This window comes from Gallinula chloropus (assembly GCF_964237585.1).
Source record: "Gallinula chloropus genome assembly, chromosome: 17".
NCBI lineage: Eukaryota > Metazoa > Chordata > Aves > Gruiformes > Rallidae > Gallinula > Gallinula chloropus.
Genome location: NC_140102.1, coordinates 7,673,058 through 7,687,608, shown reverse-complemented (window position 1 = coordinate 7,687,608; position 14,551 = coordinate 7,673,058). Strand labels below are relative to the sequence as shown.

The window sequence follows — 14,551 nt, the reverse complement described above, 5'->3', positions numbered from 1 at the left end:
ATGGTATCAGCAGTACTGCAAGCTCATCTTGGACTATTATTCAAATAGATGTCAGGTTTTAAGCCAAACCTGGAATTCAAGAGCCAGAAGGAGGCGGTCTGTTGATCAATAAACTGTATCTGCTAATGAAAGTCTGTTCACCGAGGCTTCACACACACAAGAATCGTGACAGTGACTTGAGGTACCCTGCTTTGAGAAGAGTGGGGTAAAAAAGTTCTAATTTTAATAAAAAGTAGATGCTTTTGAAATCCCATTTCCCCCTTGTCCTAGTTTGCTTTGGAAGATGAACCTTTTGTGCCACCTTTGTTCAGAGACCTAATCCAATATGCAACTTAAGTATGTAACTAAAGTCTTGATTTCTCAGGAGAGGGGGGGTTGTCCTGACTTTCACAAGCACAGAAGGATAGCATTTTAAGAAGGTTGCAAAATATGATACAAAATTCAGGAAGAGAACCAGCTAATGGCATACAACTGATAAACAGGTGTTTACCATGAAATCTCTCACCTCAGCCCTTTGACTGACATGCTTACAATTCAGATCTTCATAAAACCTGAAGAGACTTTTTATGTCACTCCATTTCTTCTTTCAAATTCATTACAGCAGCTACTGAGATAACGATGTAAAGTCCATTTCAACTCCAAACCAGCCAAATACACATCCCTGTAATGCAAATCATTTGTTAATCTCATCCTGATTAAACACTTATTGCTAGACAACAAAACTAGGGGTAACCATTACATGAAAGACACCCCAATTTAGTACAGAAGACAAAGTGTCTTAATCCCACATTTGCAAAAGAATTTACACTTATGCATATAAAATACATGCAAGACTACAAAAGCATGCAGAAGAGAGCTGTACGCTCTGTGATGGCATAAAGGAAAGGGCAACACTCATGAATTTATAAACCAAGGTGTGTGATCAGATTTTCCAAGGCATTTACACACCTAAAAGATGTCAGTAGGTGCCTAATGAACTCTGAAAAATAAAGTGGATGCAAAGCCTTGCTACTTAACCTGCAGTTAAAACACTTTTCAAGTTGTTTTGAAACGCAATCAAAGCGGTTTGTACGCAGACAAATTCCAGAAAATGCCTCCATTCCTCAGGGTAAACACCCCAATTCCTTTGAACACGCACTGTGCACACCACCACTACAACATTTCACAGATTTACCTAAAAAAGCCCAAAATAAGTCAATAAAAATACAAAAAAACACCCTGAAAATCCAACATTTTACACATTCATACAATTTATTACAAAACTTCAACAAAAGTTAGGGTATATGGTATATAAAAAGTTTGTTGCTCAGCTGACAGATAAAAATGCCTGTGACAAATTCTTTCCATCAACACTTGAGACCTGAAGACGAATCTTCAGAGGCATCCACAGAGGTTGTTGGCATGCGTAGTGTTTACAGTACATTAAGGCACGATGATTTAGAAGAAGTCAGCTCCTGCACACCACTGGTGAATCATCTGTGTTTTGTATGTTTTTCTCATACACCACACAAAAACAAACCAGAGATGAAGATTCAAAAGTAACCAAAGCCCAGAGAAAATGATGAAAACCTGATAGGGTACACAATGACTTAGGACGGCGAGCAGAAGTTACGCTACGGTGCAAACACACGTGTGTCTATTGTAAACAGGCAAAAAGTCTACTATTAATCACAAAACTGCTCAGAGTAACCCAGCAGATACACGATTAACTCCTCAAGCCCATCACAACGACTAGTCCAAACAGCCTACTATATCAGCTGCTGTATAAAAAGGTATAGGAAGGATAATAAACCCACGTTTATAAGTATGAAGACAGTGTTACCAAAAAGACTCAAAAAAAAAAAAGATACAATATAACTTGATTAACATTGAATATATAAAACAAGCCACTGCACAACATGATCTTCAGACTTTGTTTTAACGCAGGTCTTGGTCTGCGGCATCCAGCTTTTGCTTTTAACGTTACCATTCGGTCAAAGCACCCAGAGCACCCATCCACTCAGAGAGCTGTCTGCTGCTGCGAACAGAAGTGGAAAACAAAGAGCATTAGAAAGGACAAACTCTCAGGGCTGTCAGAGCGTTGGGTGCAGCCTGAGCCCTTCTGAGCAAAGCAGCGTAATCCAGGGAACATCACATTTCATCACAGGGACCTGCATTAGAACTAGATCAGCTCGGTCAGATGCAGTTTGGCCCCAAATATTTATCCCAAACGTCTAATAGAGCAGGTTAAGTGAGAATCACTTTTAGTTACATACTTTCTTCAGCACCCACATCCCCCTCTGAGTGAAAGAACTGTGTTACAGCCCATCTGGGCACAAGCACGGGCAAGAAACCAGCCTCAGTCAACCTGTTCTGTGAAGCGCTACTTCTGCTGAGGATAATGAGAACCACTTATCTAAACAGGGCTAAAAGCAAGCGGCGAGCTCCACGTCACGCACAAACAACCCTTATGACACTGCTTGAGTAAAACAGGAAAGCAGATTCCTTTCATGCAGTCATACAGCAGTATTCACATGGCTGAAAGCAGGGATACCGGTGGGTAATTCCAAAAATAACTACTGGGTTTGTCTCTATAGCTACCTGCCAATCAAAGAGGCTGCTGCAAAGAAAGCAGAATTGGAGCTTTCCCTGAAAATCGGACCCTGCTTAAAGAAGCCATGTCAGATCTGGAACTTGGGACTTCTCCAGTCACAAAAACACTCATTCCCAACAGGAAAAAATAGCTTAATGTAAACATCCATCTGGACAGAAGAAACAGCCTAGGAGACACTGCTGTGTCAACTCACTTGTATGGTCCAGTGCAACCTGCATGCAGAGTACACTTGGGATAAGGAGCAAGGGAGGCTGACAACAGGGTCTGTTGCTCTCTGCACTTCTCACAGTGGGATGCACACTTAGGTGACATTTGGAGGCCATCACTTCCCCTATCAACAAGATCCAGCCAGCTGGCATTAAGGCTTCAAAGCCTGAGTCTGTACCTTGCTAACCAACTCAGCCTGTTGTGCCTCACTGTTACTTGGAGTAGGAAAAAGAAACTACACTACTGCCACTGCCTGCCTGACCCTAAACTGTTACAGACCATGTTTCAGACTCATAAAAAGACTGGAATTGCCAAGAAACATGAGGACTGGTTATTGGCAGCTGTGCACTGATGTTGCCTGCATTAGCAACACAATATCCACATTTTATATGCTCTTAGAACTCAAAGTATTTGTGCATTTTCAGCATCAATTCATTTCACTGCCCTGTCCCTTCCAACCCAAAGTGTTCTGTGATTCCTTATTCCTAATGCCCTTATGTGCCAGCATTTTATGATGCATTTGGTTGATCCCATTCGTTACAAATTTGATCTCCAGTGGTATTAGACTAACCTTACAGTCCCCCACACGCCTTTTACCAGCCAAGGCAGATCTTTAATAAATGCCTCCATCTGCAATGTGAATTTATGCCATTATTTAAGAAAGATGATACGTTTTTCCATTTCACCATTAAAACAGAACTTGCTCAGTAAGTAGCATAACTCACACTACACATGCCTGCACCCTGCTGTACATGATTAGACAGCTCAGTAGCCTGTATTGGTAAAGGTTTCAAAAACTTTGGGAAGGAATAGATTTGCCTCCCCCCCAGCTGCTTCCAAGAACATCCCTACAATGCAGGGCAACTTGACATCTCCCCATCTCTCTTCTGAATTCCTAATGAGAAAAATCTGTTTTATTAACAGTTACATTTTCTCACTGACTTAAATTCTTCTCCTTCAAATAGCACCCATTTTTTTGTTGTAGCTACAGCCCTTGAGTGTCCAGTCATTAGCAAGAACTCTGAGAAATGGCAGCTTTCAAAACAGAATGAGTATTGGATGACACCAGCATGGTAGTGTTAGCTAGTTTTGACTCATTTTATCACTCACACCCCTAAATATTTTGGGTTTCTGATCTTTCAGTCACCCTCTGTTGACTTCACTGCTTCAAGTTTGGTCCTTTTCCTTTTGCACAATCTGTAGCAACACCTTATCCTGCCCCTGATGATATATATCCATATATAGTTGGCTGATGATATATATCCATATATATACATATATCCATATATAGTTGGCTGATGATACTTGCTAAGTCATAAAACCAGGCTCTGGACTGCTTTCCAATGTTTATCAGTTAATTTAATATGCTAATAGGGTTAGTATCTCCTGAATCAAATATATACACTTGGCTCCAAACTCTAGAACTGTTTCTCTAACAGGTACTGTGTGACACCATGGCAGGCTTTGGCACAGACTTCTCAAGTCTGTGTACCCCACTCCTCAGGCCCACTAATGCCAGAGAAATTCCAGTAGCAAACACCTCCCCTTACCCCCCGCATCCCATATGCACCCAACAGCTGTACTGGACACTGCAGCACATCACAGACACAGGAAGAGGTGTAATACGCCAATTGTGTCATTCCTGGGTAACCAAACTTCTCAGAGGCAGAGTGCAAGGTGCCACTGCCTGTGTGCCCAAGGACTGAGAATATCCCTGTACCCACTGCAGACTGTGTCCTTCCTGAGGCATCAACACATCACTGAAAAGCAAATAAATCTATTTCTACTCACCCCAACATTTCCCCACAAACCAAGATTTCTGCAGAGACCCATTGGGAATTTTACATTCACTGGGATCAGTTGCCAAAAATGGACCAAATCTGCATCGATCAATTTATTGACCAAATTAACTGAGATACAGTTTGGGCAGTAATGTGAAAACATAGGAAAAATTTGCTGTTGGGTGTTTCAATACCATTTGTGTATGCAAATAACAGGTATGCAAATAAAATGGTTTGCAAACATTATGTAATTCCTTGGAAAGCTTTTAAGTTTGCAAATTAGAGAGTGTTTTGGTTTTTGGGAGGCGGGGAGACCACTTCTCTCTCCTCTATAAGCACAGCAGTTCTGGAAATTGGTCTCAATGGGAATTTGCTTTTCAAGATGCATAAATCCTACAGTGTCAGTAACTGTACACCACTATTTCCGGGTAAGGATTTTCCTTACAGAAGTAAGTCCTGACAAACTCCTGGAAATTCTGGATAGAGATAAAAATCCATGCAAGATTCTTTAACTATTACCTGTCTTTTGACTCTTAAGTACAGGAGGGCTATAGACCTGAGCAATATGTCAGACTTACATATCATATTCATAGTTTGTTGTTTTGGGTTTTTTTTCTGTATAACACTTTGAAGGCTACAATTTTAACAGTGTGCTACCTTCTTCCTATTGGCACGAGTTGCACAACTTATTTTCTGTCAAAGGTCATGGGGAGAGATGCTGTGGAACAGCCAAGTTCACCGTGCAAGTATAACAATGTCTCTTTTTATGTCCCACTTGCAGTCCAGGAACATGACTGTTTCACCAACTGAGTGCAGCATGGACTAACAGGGGGATCTGAGATACTATTTTTAGATTAACAGCCTCAAATGAAAGCATTATTTTTCTATACATCAAGGGTGAAAAGTCATCACATGACTCTCATGTGGCTCTCTGCACATTATACGCAAGGGCAGGTGGGCACCAACTATAAGGTGACTCTTGAGGACCCTGCTAAGATCTTCCTATACACATTAACGTCTAGGTCCTATGGAGCCACACAAGTTCAACACTTCAGTTGCACAGTACCAGAGGAAAAACAACCTCCATCAGAAGTCTACTCTGATTTCCCTCTGAGGAGGGAAATGAAAATCTGTGCTAGCCCATCAACGCAAGGTTTGCTGAACAGCTCCACAGTTAGAGGAGCTGAAAAGAGCTGGAACATGATGGCACTCTTCTAGTCTGGTTTCTGGCCAGAGAAACATCCACTGGCAGTGCCAGGCAGTTGTTCCAAGTGCCTCACATTCACCCAAGCTGCACATTCTCTAGGCTCTCAATTTCAGCTGCCAAAAACTACAACATTATCTTTACTTCCTCAAATGACTTTTCTCATCAGATCAATTCCACATTCAGCAGCATCGTTTCAGAAAGCTGGTTGCCATGACAGTACTTTGTGTTGTTCTCTTACATGATGTCAATTCACTGGTAGAAAGAACTAGCTGTCTGGTTCCCCTACTACTGTTCTTATCAAGAATCAGAACACTGTTAGCTTAGGAGGCTTTCAAATACTTGTGGAAATCATGAGCTGTACTGAAAGAATTTTCAACATCCTACAGATATTTTAAGTGCAAGATGCTGGGGTTGGTTTTTTTTCTGAACACATTTCCCTAACCATAACTACATTTCCAGCTGGCTATATTTGTTTTCCATAGCCTGGCTTCTGTTATTGGTTTGTCCCAGTATGATCTTGACGCTTAGTAGAAAACAGACAATCCAGATTTGTGAGAATAACAAGAGGAAAACAGATTGCAAAGAGCTATGCTTTCAGAAACAGAGAAGGAAACGGAAGGAACGCCCATCAGTAACCATTTCGTTTGAAAAAACAATTCCAGCTTTTCATAATAGCTGCTCATCTGAGATGGGCAAGTTGAGAAACCAGAAAATTTGCTGTTGGAATTACTGCAGGCTTATTTCAAAAGCATTTTGTATTGGAGTATCCACATAAGAGGTTTTGGTAACTTATTCCACCCCTTCATCTCCTGCCTCTCCAATCCTTCATTTGAAACGTCAAACATAAGAAGCAGGGAGCTCCTGTGCTTTACAGTGGTGTCCTGAATTTTAGAAGAAAAAAAAATCTGAAAAAAATAATCAAGCTTGTCTTGGCAGCCTTTACTGAGCTTCACATGGACAGAAGCTACAAACACCTCCAACATTTGTAGACAGAAGCTATGAAATGTTTAGAGGAAACAGACAAAGTGTAGGTCACACCTTCCTTAAGGCTGCTCTCAAAAGCTCTCAGTCACTACTGTCTCCAAAAACATCTTCCTTTCCTACTTCTAACCCAGTCCCACCAGTGCTCCTCTTTGTGTTTCTACTTCTCCACTGCAAGAAATCTGTCCCCCTTCCTTGGAAACTTTGGATACGCTCTCTGTGTATAATCTTTGCCTTTGTCATTCCCCTTATGCTTCTCTTTCTCTAGCCTTGAAAGTAAACTGCTTGAAGTAAATTCTCCCTCTGTTCTTTCCATAAAACCTTTAAAGATGCCCCTATTGAAAAGGGATCAGGCAGACCAGACCTTCCACCCATCCCATCTGTGTAGCACTTTATAATAATACAGGCTCACCAGTCTTTTTGGCAAGGATTTGAGTTTAGAACTTGTTAATCATTATGCAATGCCAGACTCTTTCCAGAAAACCCCAAAGCATTCAGCAATCTTCTCCCCACCCTGAAGTACAGCTGAAATCAGAAGAGGGTATTTCACATATTTGGATATTAACACATTTCATTATCCTACTGTTTATGCTCTGGCTCTTATCTATCAAGGCATATATACCATACTTCTCATTTCCCAAAATATCTGAAAACTTCTTTGCATCTGTGCTTTAGGAAGGGGAAATATTTTTAAGGGACTTCTGGGAAAAATAAATGAAAACATATTTATCCAAAAGGGAAAGAGTGAAAATGCTATGTTTTACATAAGTTATCTATAGCATTATATATTTTTCTCAGCACAAAGTAAGGGTGAGAAAAAGCAACTGGAGGACAGACCATGCTTTCAGAAGAACTGATCTTTTAAAGTTCTCATTAAATTAGAACCTGAGAGATGCTCAAGATAAGCTGGGAAAACCCAAAGAGATTAATATAAATTATATTTAAATTTGTTGGCGATTTGGTTCTGTTAACTAGTGCTAATTACAAGTTTGTTAGCTTCTCTGGAAATAGCAAGTTTAATAAAATACAGCAAATACATCTGATGGGAATGCTGGAGGTTGAAACCATCATTCCTCTTAAATTCCAAAGTCAGTTAACATGCATGAGAGAAACTTCCCTAAGGCTAAGTTCTAGGTGAGGATTCCCTTCAACACGCTGACAGGATCATACAGCAACTCTCTGGTTTAGCAGGACTGCAATTGCAGTTCTGACTGTGAATATCAACCAACAAATTACGCTAGAAGTCTATCAATCAGTATCTCAAGGGTAACACAAAAGAAGTTCAAAGTTCTTTCCTGAAAGCAATCTGTCAAACAATGGGATTTCCAAAGGACTTGCAGAAACATAGTTTAGCAGATTCCAAAGAAACAGCAGGACCTCAGCATATGAAGGAAGATCTCCTTCAAATCCTTCTCAACTCTGTTCACTTTCAGTATTTCAGACCAACTAACTTGGAGATTTAGTTCAAACTAAATCACAACAAAGTCGTATGGATGCTTAGTTAAACCTGCAAAGCTCTCCTGCTGAGCGTATTTAGTGCTCCAAACTCTATTCCAGATTAGCAATGTGAAGTATCTAACAAAGTCACTTTTCACGTGGCTGCCTAAAAGTACGCTCAGAACTCTGTTTACTTATGTATCCATGGCTGCAAATTCAGCCTGGGACAAACCATGCTCCAGTTTGTTTTTATAAATACCACATCCAGCATTGCCAGAAGCTGTGAAACACAGGGAATTCTGGTGCCATTACTAGCTAACCACTACTGGGAATACAGCATCCCATTAGCCCTCTGATAGTGATTTCACAGCAAATCCAGTATCTAGAAACTGAAGAGCTCTGAAAATATCCCTCTCGTTTGCCATCTGTGGCTATGGACAAACCTGTTAGTAAGGGAAAAAAAAATCATCCTATATCTGAGTATCATCCTTAAGGATGCCATGTGATTAAGTGTGATTTGTAAGTCACAGAAGGAATTGAGCTCCTTTGCAAAGATCAGTGATAATAATTTACACTACATAAGGTTTCCTGCATCAAACAGCCATTTTCACAGGCAGAGTCTGGCCATATGAAAAGCTACCATGAAAACTCAGGACCTTCAGTTCAGACTGAAATATTTAACAGGCTGCATAATTACCAGCTCCTGCCTGGGGAAGCAAGAGCTTTCAGTCAGACACTGCTACTGCACACAGTGTATGATCAGCCACAAAATTATCCTCACTGTTTAGATTTCCAACTCTGGGAAAATATGTCTTAGCATGGAAGTTGGAAGACACAATGTGAAGACTTCTCAATCTGCAAGACTTGGAATTGTGACAAGAAGAAACCTGAGTTTGAGTTATTTCCGCCCCCTTAATTACTTTACTTAAAGATCACAGATCTCGGTGCATATACAAGTAAAACCATCAAAATCTGCTTAAATAAGAATCTAGTAAAATAAGTTTATTCCTTAGGAGACTTTTTTTCTTCTTTTTTCCTCCCCCTTCTTTTTTAAAAAAAATATAAACAGGAAGACTGAAGGTTCAAATAAAGGCAACAAAAAAAAATCTCCTTATTTTAGGCTTGGAATGTTGGCAGCTGCCACAAGGTCATAAGGGATAATATAATCCATTTTATTCAAGCTTTACATTCCTGAAGACCAGCAATCACAACTAGAGTATTAAACTGAAGTATTGAGCAACAACACTCCTCATACCCTTTTTTTTATTATTCTTACATTGAAAAGAAAAATTATACCAGAAGAGCTGCAGAATTATACCAGAAAAGCTAACTATTTGCTATCCCACCTAATATACCTCTCACATGGCATCAAGGGAGTCTGTATTCACTACATGTAACCAGTTTATCTAAAATTGTTTGGTTCTTTGAAAAAACCTGCCATAAATTCAGCAGCCTACATACCCCAAAACACTCTAACTTTTGTTTATATATAGTTAAATTAATTTTCTCAGCAATTTTTGCTAAGAGAAACAAAGCCAGATGATCCAAATACAAGGCACCAGAGATAAACATTTCCAGCTCTTAAGACCAGCTGGAAAGGTAACAACTGCATAGATCTCTTTTTCTAGTCTACCCAGAACATCACTTGATTTTTTTCTGTAAATAATGTAAAAGCAAGTCTGAAGTGCAAATTTAACAGTGATCATTGTGAAAGTCTTACCTAAGATGAGTAAACAAATAACAAAAGTCATACCTGATGCATCCAGATGTTAAATATCTTAATCATCACCAGGCTTCATCCTCATTTGGGCTTGCATCTGTGCAATCATCTCCTGCATGCGGCGCAGCTGTAAGAGAAAACCACCCACGTGTTTAAAAGAATTTCACAAGGAATCCAAAATCCAAAAAACTTTACAACTTTTTCTCCCATGGCAGAAGCTGATTTGCCTCTTTGTAAATTGGAAATGTGAGATTAACTGCATGATTTCATACTTTTTATTTCCCCATCTCCGACTCTTTAATGCATTCCATCTAACTTTCACCAAGCTGTAAGAATACTGAAGACAAAGCAGTAAAATCCCAATCTTTTGAAGCTTTCAGACCTGTGAATTAATGTTTAATGTACAGGAAAGAAAACACACTCCTTATGTGTGTACAGAGATACATTGCTTGAATGAGCTGAGGCGGCTTTGTCCCAATACAAGTGCTCAAAGCAGAAGCCTGGAAAGCATGAATACTCATCTTGGGGGTAACCAGACAGATACTGTTGCTAAAAATTTTCAGAGTTAAGAGCTAAACACACAGACAAAATTTAAAAACTACTTCAAAAGCAAAACAGAAGAATGTTTACAACATTGGGAAAGACAGACTAAACATATTAAGCACCAATATTTTTGCATCTAAACAATGACCTTTCTGTTTTCCTGAAGGCATTTTCTTATGACCCAAGTTAGTTTCCATCTCATAAAAGGCCAGTTGTATACAACGTTTCTGGTTTTTTCCTCTTTAAAATGTAACATTTATTTAACATTCCTAAGAAAAAATAAGACGTACTAACAGAGATTTTCAAAGTGTATATGCAAATACACCTCATTTGGTTTACAAATTGCTAGGTATTTCCCTCCAGGTGAGGGTGAGGAAGCTCCACATACAGAAGTGCAAGTGCCTTATCTTTAAGCTGAAAAGAAACAGGGTGCACCTTCCACACGCACTGCATAAAATGAGTCCATTTCAAACTGAAGATTATGTAACAATCTGAGGCTTGTATAGTAAGTTTTCATTATTCTAAGAATAGCTGCATAGTTTTTAATAAACCCAGCTTTTCTACCCTTTAAGCAGTTAAAAGAATTGCTTTCATTTATTCTCTGCGGAGGGAAAAAACCAAAACAAACTTCTCCAACTCAAAAAGCACTGCTGTGTTTAAACACGTGTATCAGTCTCACCCATTCAATTACACTGGCTACTGTGATACTAGTTATTTCATCAGATTGAATAATAATAAAAAACCCCAGTGATAAACACTTGTCTACATGTATGTGGTGGTGAGCTGGTTTGGTTTAAAAAGAAAAAGCGGAAAGAAACTTCATAGAAGAGGGAAAAATTAACTGCAGATGCCTTTATCGCTTTTTCTTGCCTGGCCTTAGATGCAGATTTGGGAAAGACAAGAACCTCTTCTCATATGAGGAGCGGCTGAGGGAGCTGGAGGTGTTCAGCCTGGAGAAGAGGAGGCTGAGGGGAGACCTTATCACCACCTACACTGACCTGACAGGAGGTTGTAGAGAGGTGGGCGATGGTCTCTTCAGCCAGGGGACAGGAGACAGGACAAGGGGAAATGGCCTCAAGCTGTGCCACGGCAGCATCAGATCAGCTGTTAGGGAAAAGTTCTTCCCTTAAAGAGTTGTCAGGGCCTGGAACAGGCTGCCCAGGGAGGGGGCTGAGTCACCATCCCTGGATGTGTTTAAAAGACGGTAGATGAGGTGTTCATGGATGTGGTTTAGGACAGGACAGGAACGGCTGGACTCGATGATCTTAAAGGTCTTTTCCAACCTTGTGATTCTGTGAGCCTGAAGTGCAGAGCCTGCAGCATAGCCAGAGATAACAGAGCTTGTCTAAAACTAGCTGACATATATACTGGTACCCATCCCTCTTGCTACAGAACCACTGGGTTCAGTAGATGCCAATTTGGGTTCCTGTGACTGCAGCTTAAGCACACTCTGACAAAAGGAGATTCACACAGGTATAGCCTGAGCCACAGCTAAGCCTTGAATGATTGTTATATACCTTGCTATACCTTTCTGCTCAACACCTAAAAAGCTTCTGATCAAAAAGATGGCATCATGCTGCAGGAAGGAGGGAAAAAAACAGTAAGCAGGAAGTGTCAGGAATGCAAGTTGTGCTGATTCCATGGTCCCAGAAAACTTCCAAAGATCAGCTTGTAAAAACCTAAGACACCTGGTCTTTTGTACTGGCTCCCTGCAGATTTACCATCAGAACAAAACCAGCTTTTTGGAAGCTCGCCTACTTGAGCTTTCCCAAGTACTTCAAGCTGAGCCATGAAACATTCCCAAAATAGAAACCATTCAGTAATCACAGGGGAAGATACTGCTGCACATGTATTATGGTGATTGCTCAAATACAGCATTCTGCAAATAACCAGTATCATATTTTAAGACTTAAATACAGCATCAAGTCTCACATTTTCTTAACCTTAATTGATAAAAACATGCCAACACCATGAAAGAAATAAGATGCTCTGTATGACTCAAAGGTAAGGTAGGACAAAAGCACTAGGAGCCCTACTCTGCTCTAGCATTAAGATTGCAAGATGATTTTCCTTTTCCATTCTTATGTGGTGGTTTTGAGATCTACTGGTGGAATGCTAGTCTCATCCATCAGCTAAATAATGGCAGGTTTCTGCAGCTAATTTAGCATCATTCAGCAGAAAAACTTTCAGGCACAAAGCCTGTTAAAAAACTGGGTATTTGTTGTCTCCAGTGGCGAATAATAGGCAAGCTAAAGGTTACCTAAAGCTTTAATGACCTAAAGCTGTCATTAAAGCTTCCTTTTCCTAAAGAAAATTGACATAGATTTTTTTTTTTTTTTTAAAAAAGGTATCCAAGCACACCTATCTCTTCCATTGCATCCTGGGCTGCATCAGCATCTTATTTTGGCTTTTACTGAACATTTGATACACAAGCAACCCAGAAGTCACTTTCTGCTGTAGGACCATGTCTTCCCAAGGGCTCTAAGCAAACTCACAACTCAATCTCTTAACAGTATTCTTAGCAGACAAACTATGAGTAATGGTATCGCACAATAAAACCTCACTGCATAACTACAAGGCTGCAGTTAGATGTAATAACTGAACTTGAGGAGAATGCAATCTTGGAGACAAAATAATCTGCACAGTGAGAATCCTGTCATCTTGCCTGCAAAATTAAAAATAAAACTAAAAAAAGAAGAATTAAGTTGTATTGTACTCGAAGTGGTAACCATGTCAGACTCATCCACAATTTCTCTTCACATAGAGGACTGGACATAAGAGCTATTCCCACACATTACAATACAAGGTATAAACAACTCATGAGTTTTCACCTTACTAGACCTACTGCAGAAACAGAAACAATCGATCCTCTTAATAAAGGTGATTGCAAGAGATCACACAAAAGACTGAAATTGATGTCATATCAACATCTGTGTTCCCTTCACTGTTGGATACTGCAAGCATCAAGGGCACACCATGACTTTGATCTCATTCAGCTGTAAACCCTCTTACTTGGAAGAGCAGGATTAATATATTCTCTGCAGGGAACTTGCATTCATCCCCTGAAGAAAGGATACTCCAACATGATAGCATGTGCCCATGGCAAAGAGGAAGCTAGGGCACAACATTTGGAAATCTTTTAAAGCTAATTCCAGTGAATCCCCAGATAACAAAAATCAAAACAGTAAACCTTACCTTGGTATAAACTCTACTTAGTTTACTTAACATCAGGACTAAAACTTACTTCAAACTGTCATGTAACTACTCGGCAGCACCTACACAAAACTACTGTGGCAACACAGAAAGGAAACAAACATTTTAAATAAGAGTTAAGGTTACAGAGCAAAAAGTGAACCATGTAACTTCCTAACAGCTTCCAGGCATTAACAGAAATCTCTGACACTACTATCATTTTACCTATGTGATTCCATCAGTAGTTCATTCTGCCTGGAATACCAAAGAGTACAACTGTCCGAACAGGGTGAGCAGCTTTTCAGCAACAACCCTACATCTGTCACAGGAAAAGAAATGTTCAAAACCAAACAACACCTACTTCCCACTGGCATGCTTCCCCTCCCCACACCACATACGGTTATTTTTGCCCATGCCTTTACATTAAAAGTTCACAAGGAAAGAGGCTGCAGGAATAGGGCAAGCTGGAAAACTCCAGACGGTGGATTTTCCAGTACACCAGGATGTTCCCATGATAGTTGCTATTGGTTAAAAATACTTCCAATACCAGAGAGTACAACTAATCTTGTTAAGTGAAGACAAGAAAAAACACTCTTGACAAAGTCACCATACTGGAAAAGGGACTGAGATAGTTGAGATAAATGTCCTTCATAGACCACAGTGACATTAAAAATACCAGAAGTCACTACTGCCACAGCCATCACGTGCAGCAAGCTTTACTCCTTCAAAGAACAACTCAAAGGACAAAGAAAAAGGCTATTACTTAAATAAAATTATTCTTCACTCCAGCTTCCAAAGGATTCCCACTGTTAATTGCTTACTAAGCATTCTCTTTTCCCGATGGCTCTAGGAGAACAAGGCTACATCACTTCACAAAGGCTGCAGCGTTC

General features: G+C 40.0%; 1 protein-coding gene across 1 annotated transcript in view; it reads right to left on the bottom strand.

The window, feature by feature from the left end:
- Window positions 1–1,238: 1,238 nt before the first annotated feature.
- The window catches only part of LOC311198024 (septin-2), a 32,926-nt gene continuing 19,613 nt past the window's right edge, over window positions 1,239–14,551 (bottom strand). Inside the window, exons 11-12 of the mRNA XM_084271901.1 lie at window positions 9,960–10,053; window positions 1,239–2,017 (exon numbers count right to left, since the gene is read on the bottom strand). Coding sequence (XP_084128027.1) covers window positions 9,985–10,053 — 69 coding nt within the window. The 3' untranslated portion in view covers window positions 1,239–2,017; window positions 9,960–9,984. The remainder of the gene's footprint in view (window positions 2,018–9,959; window positions 10,054–14,551) is intronic.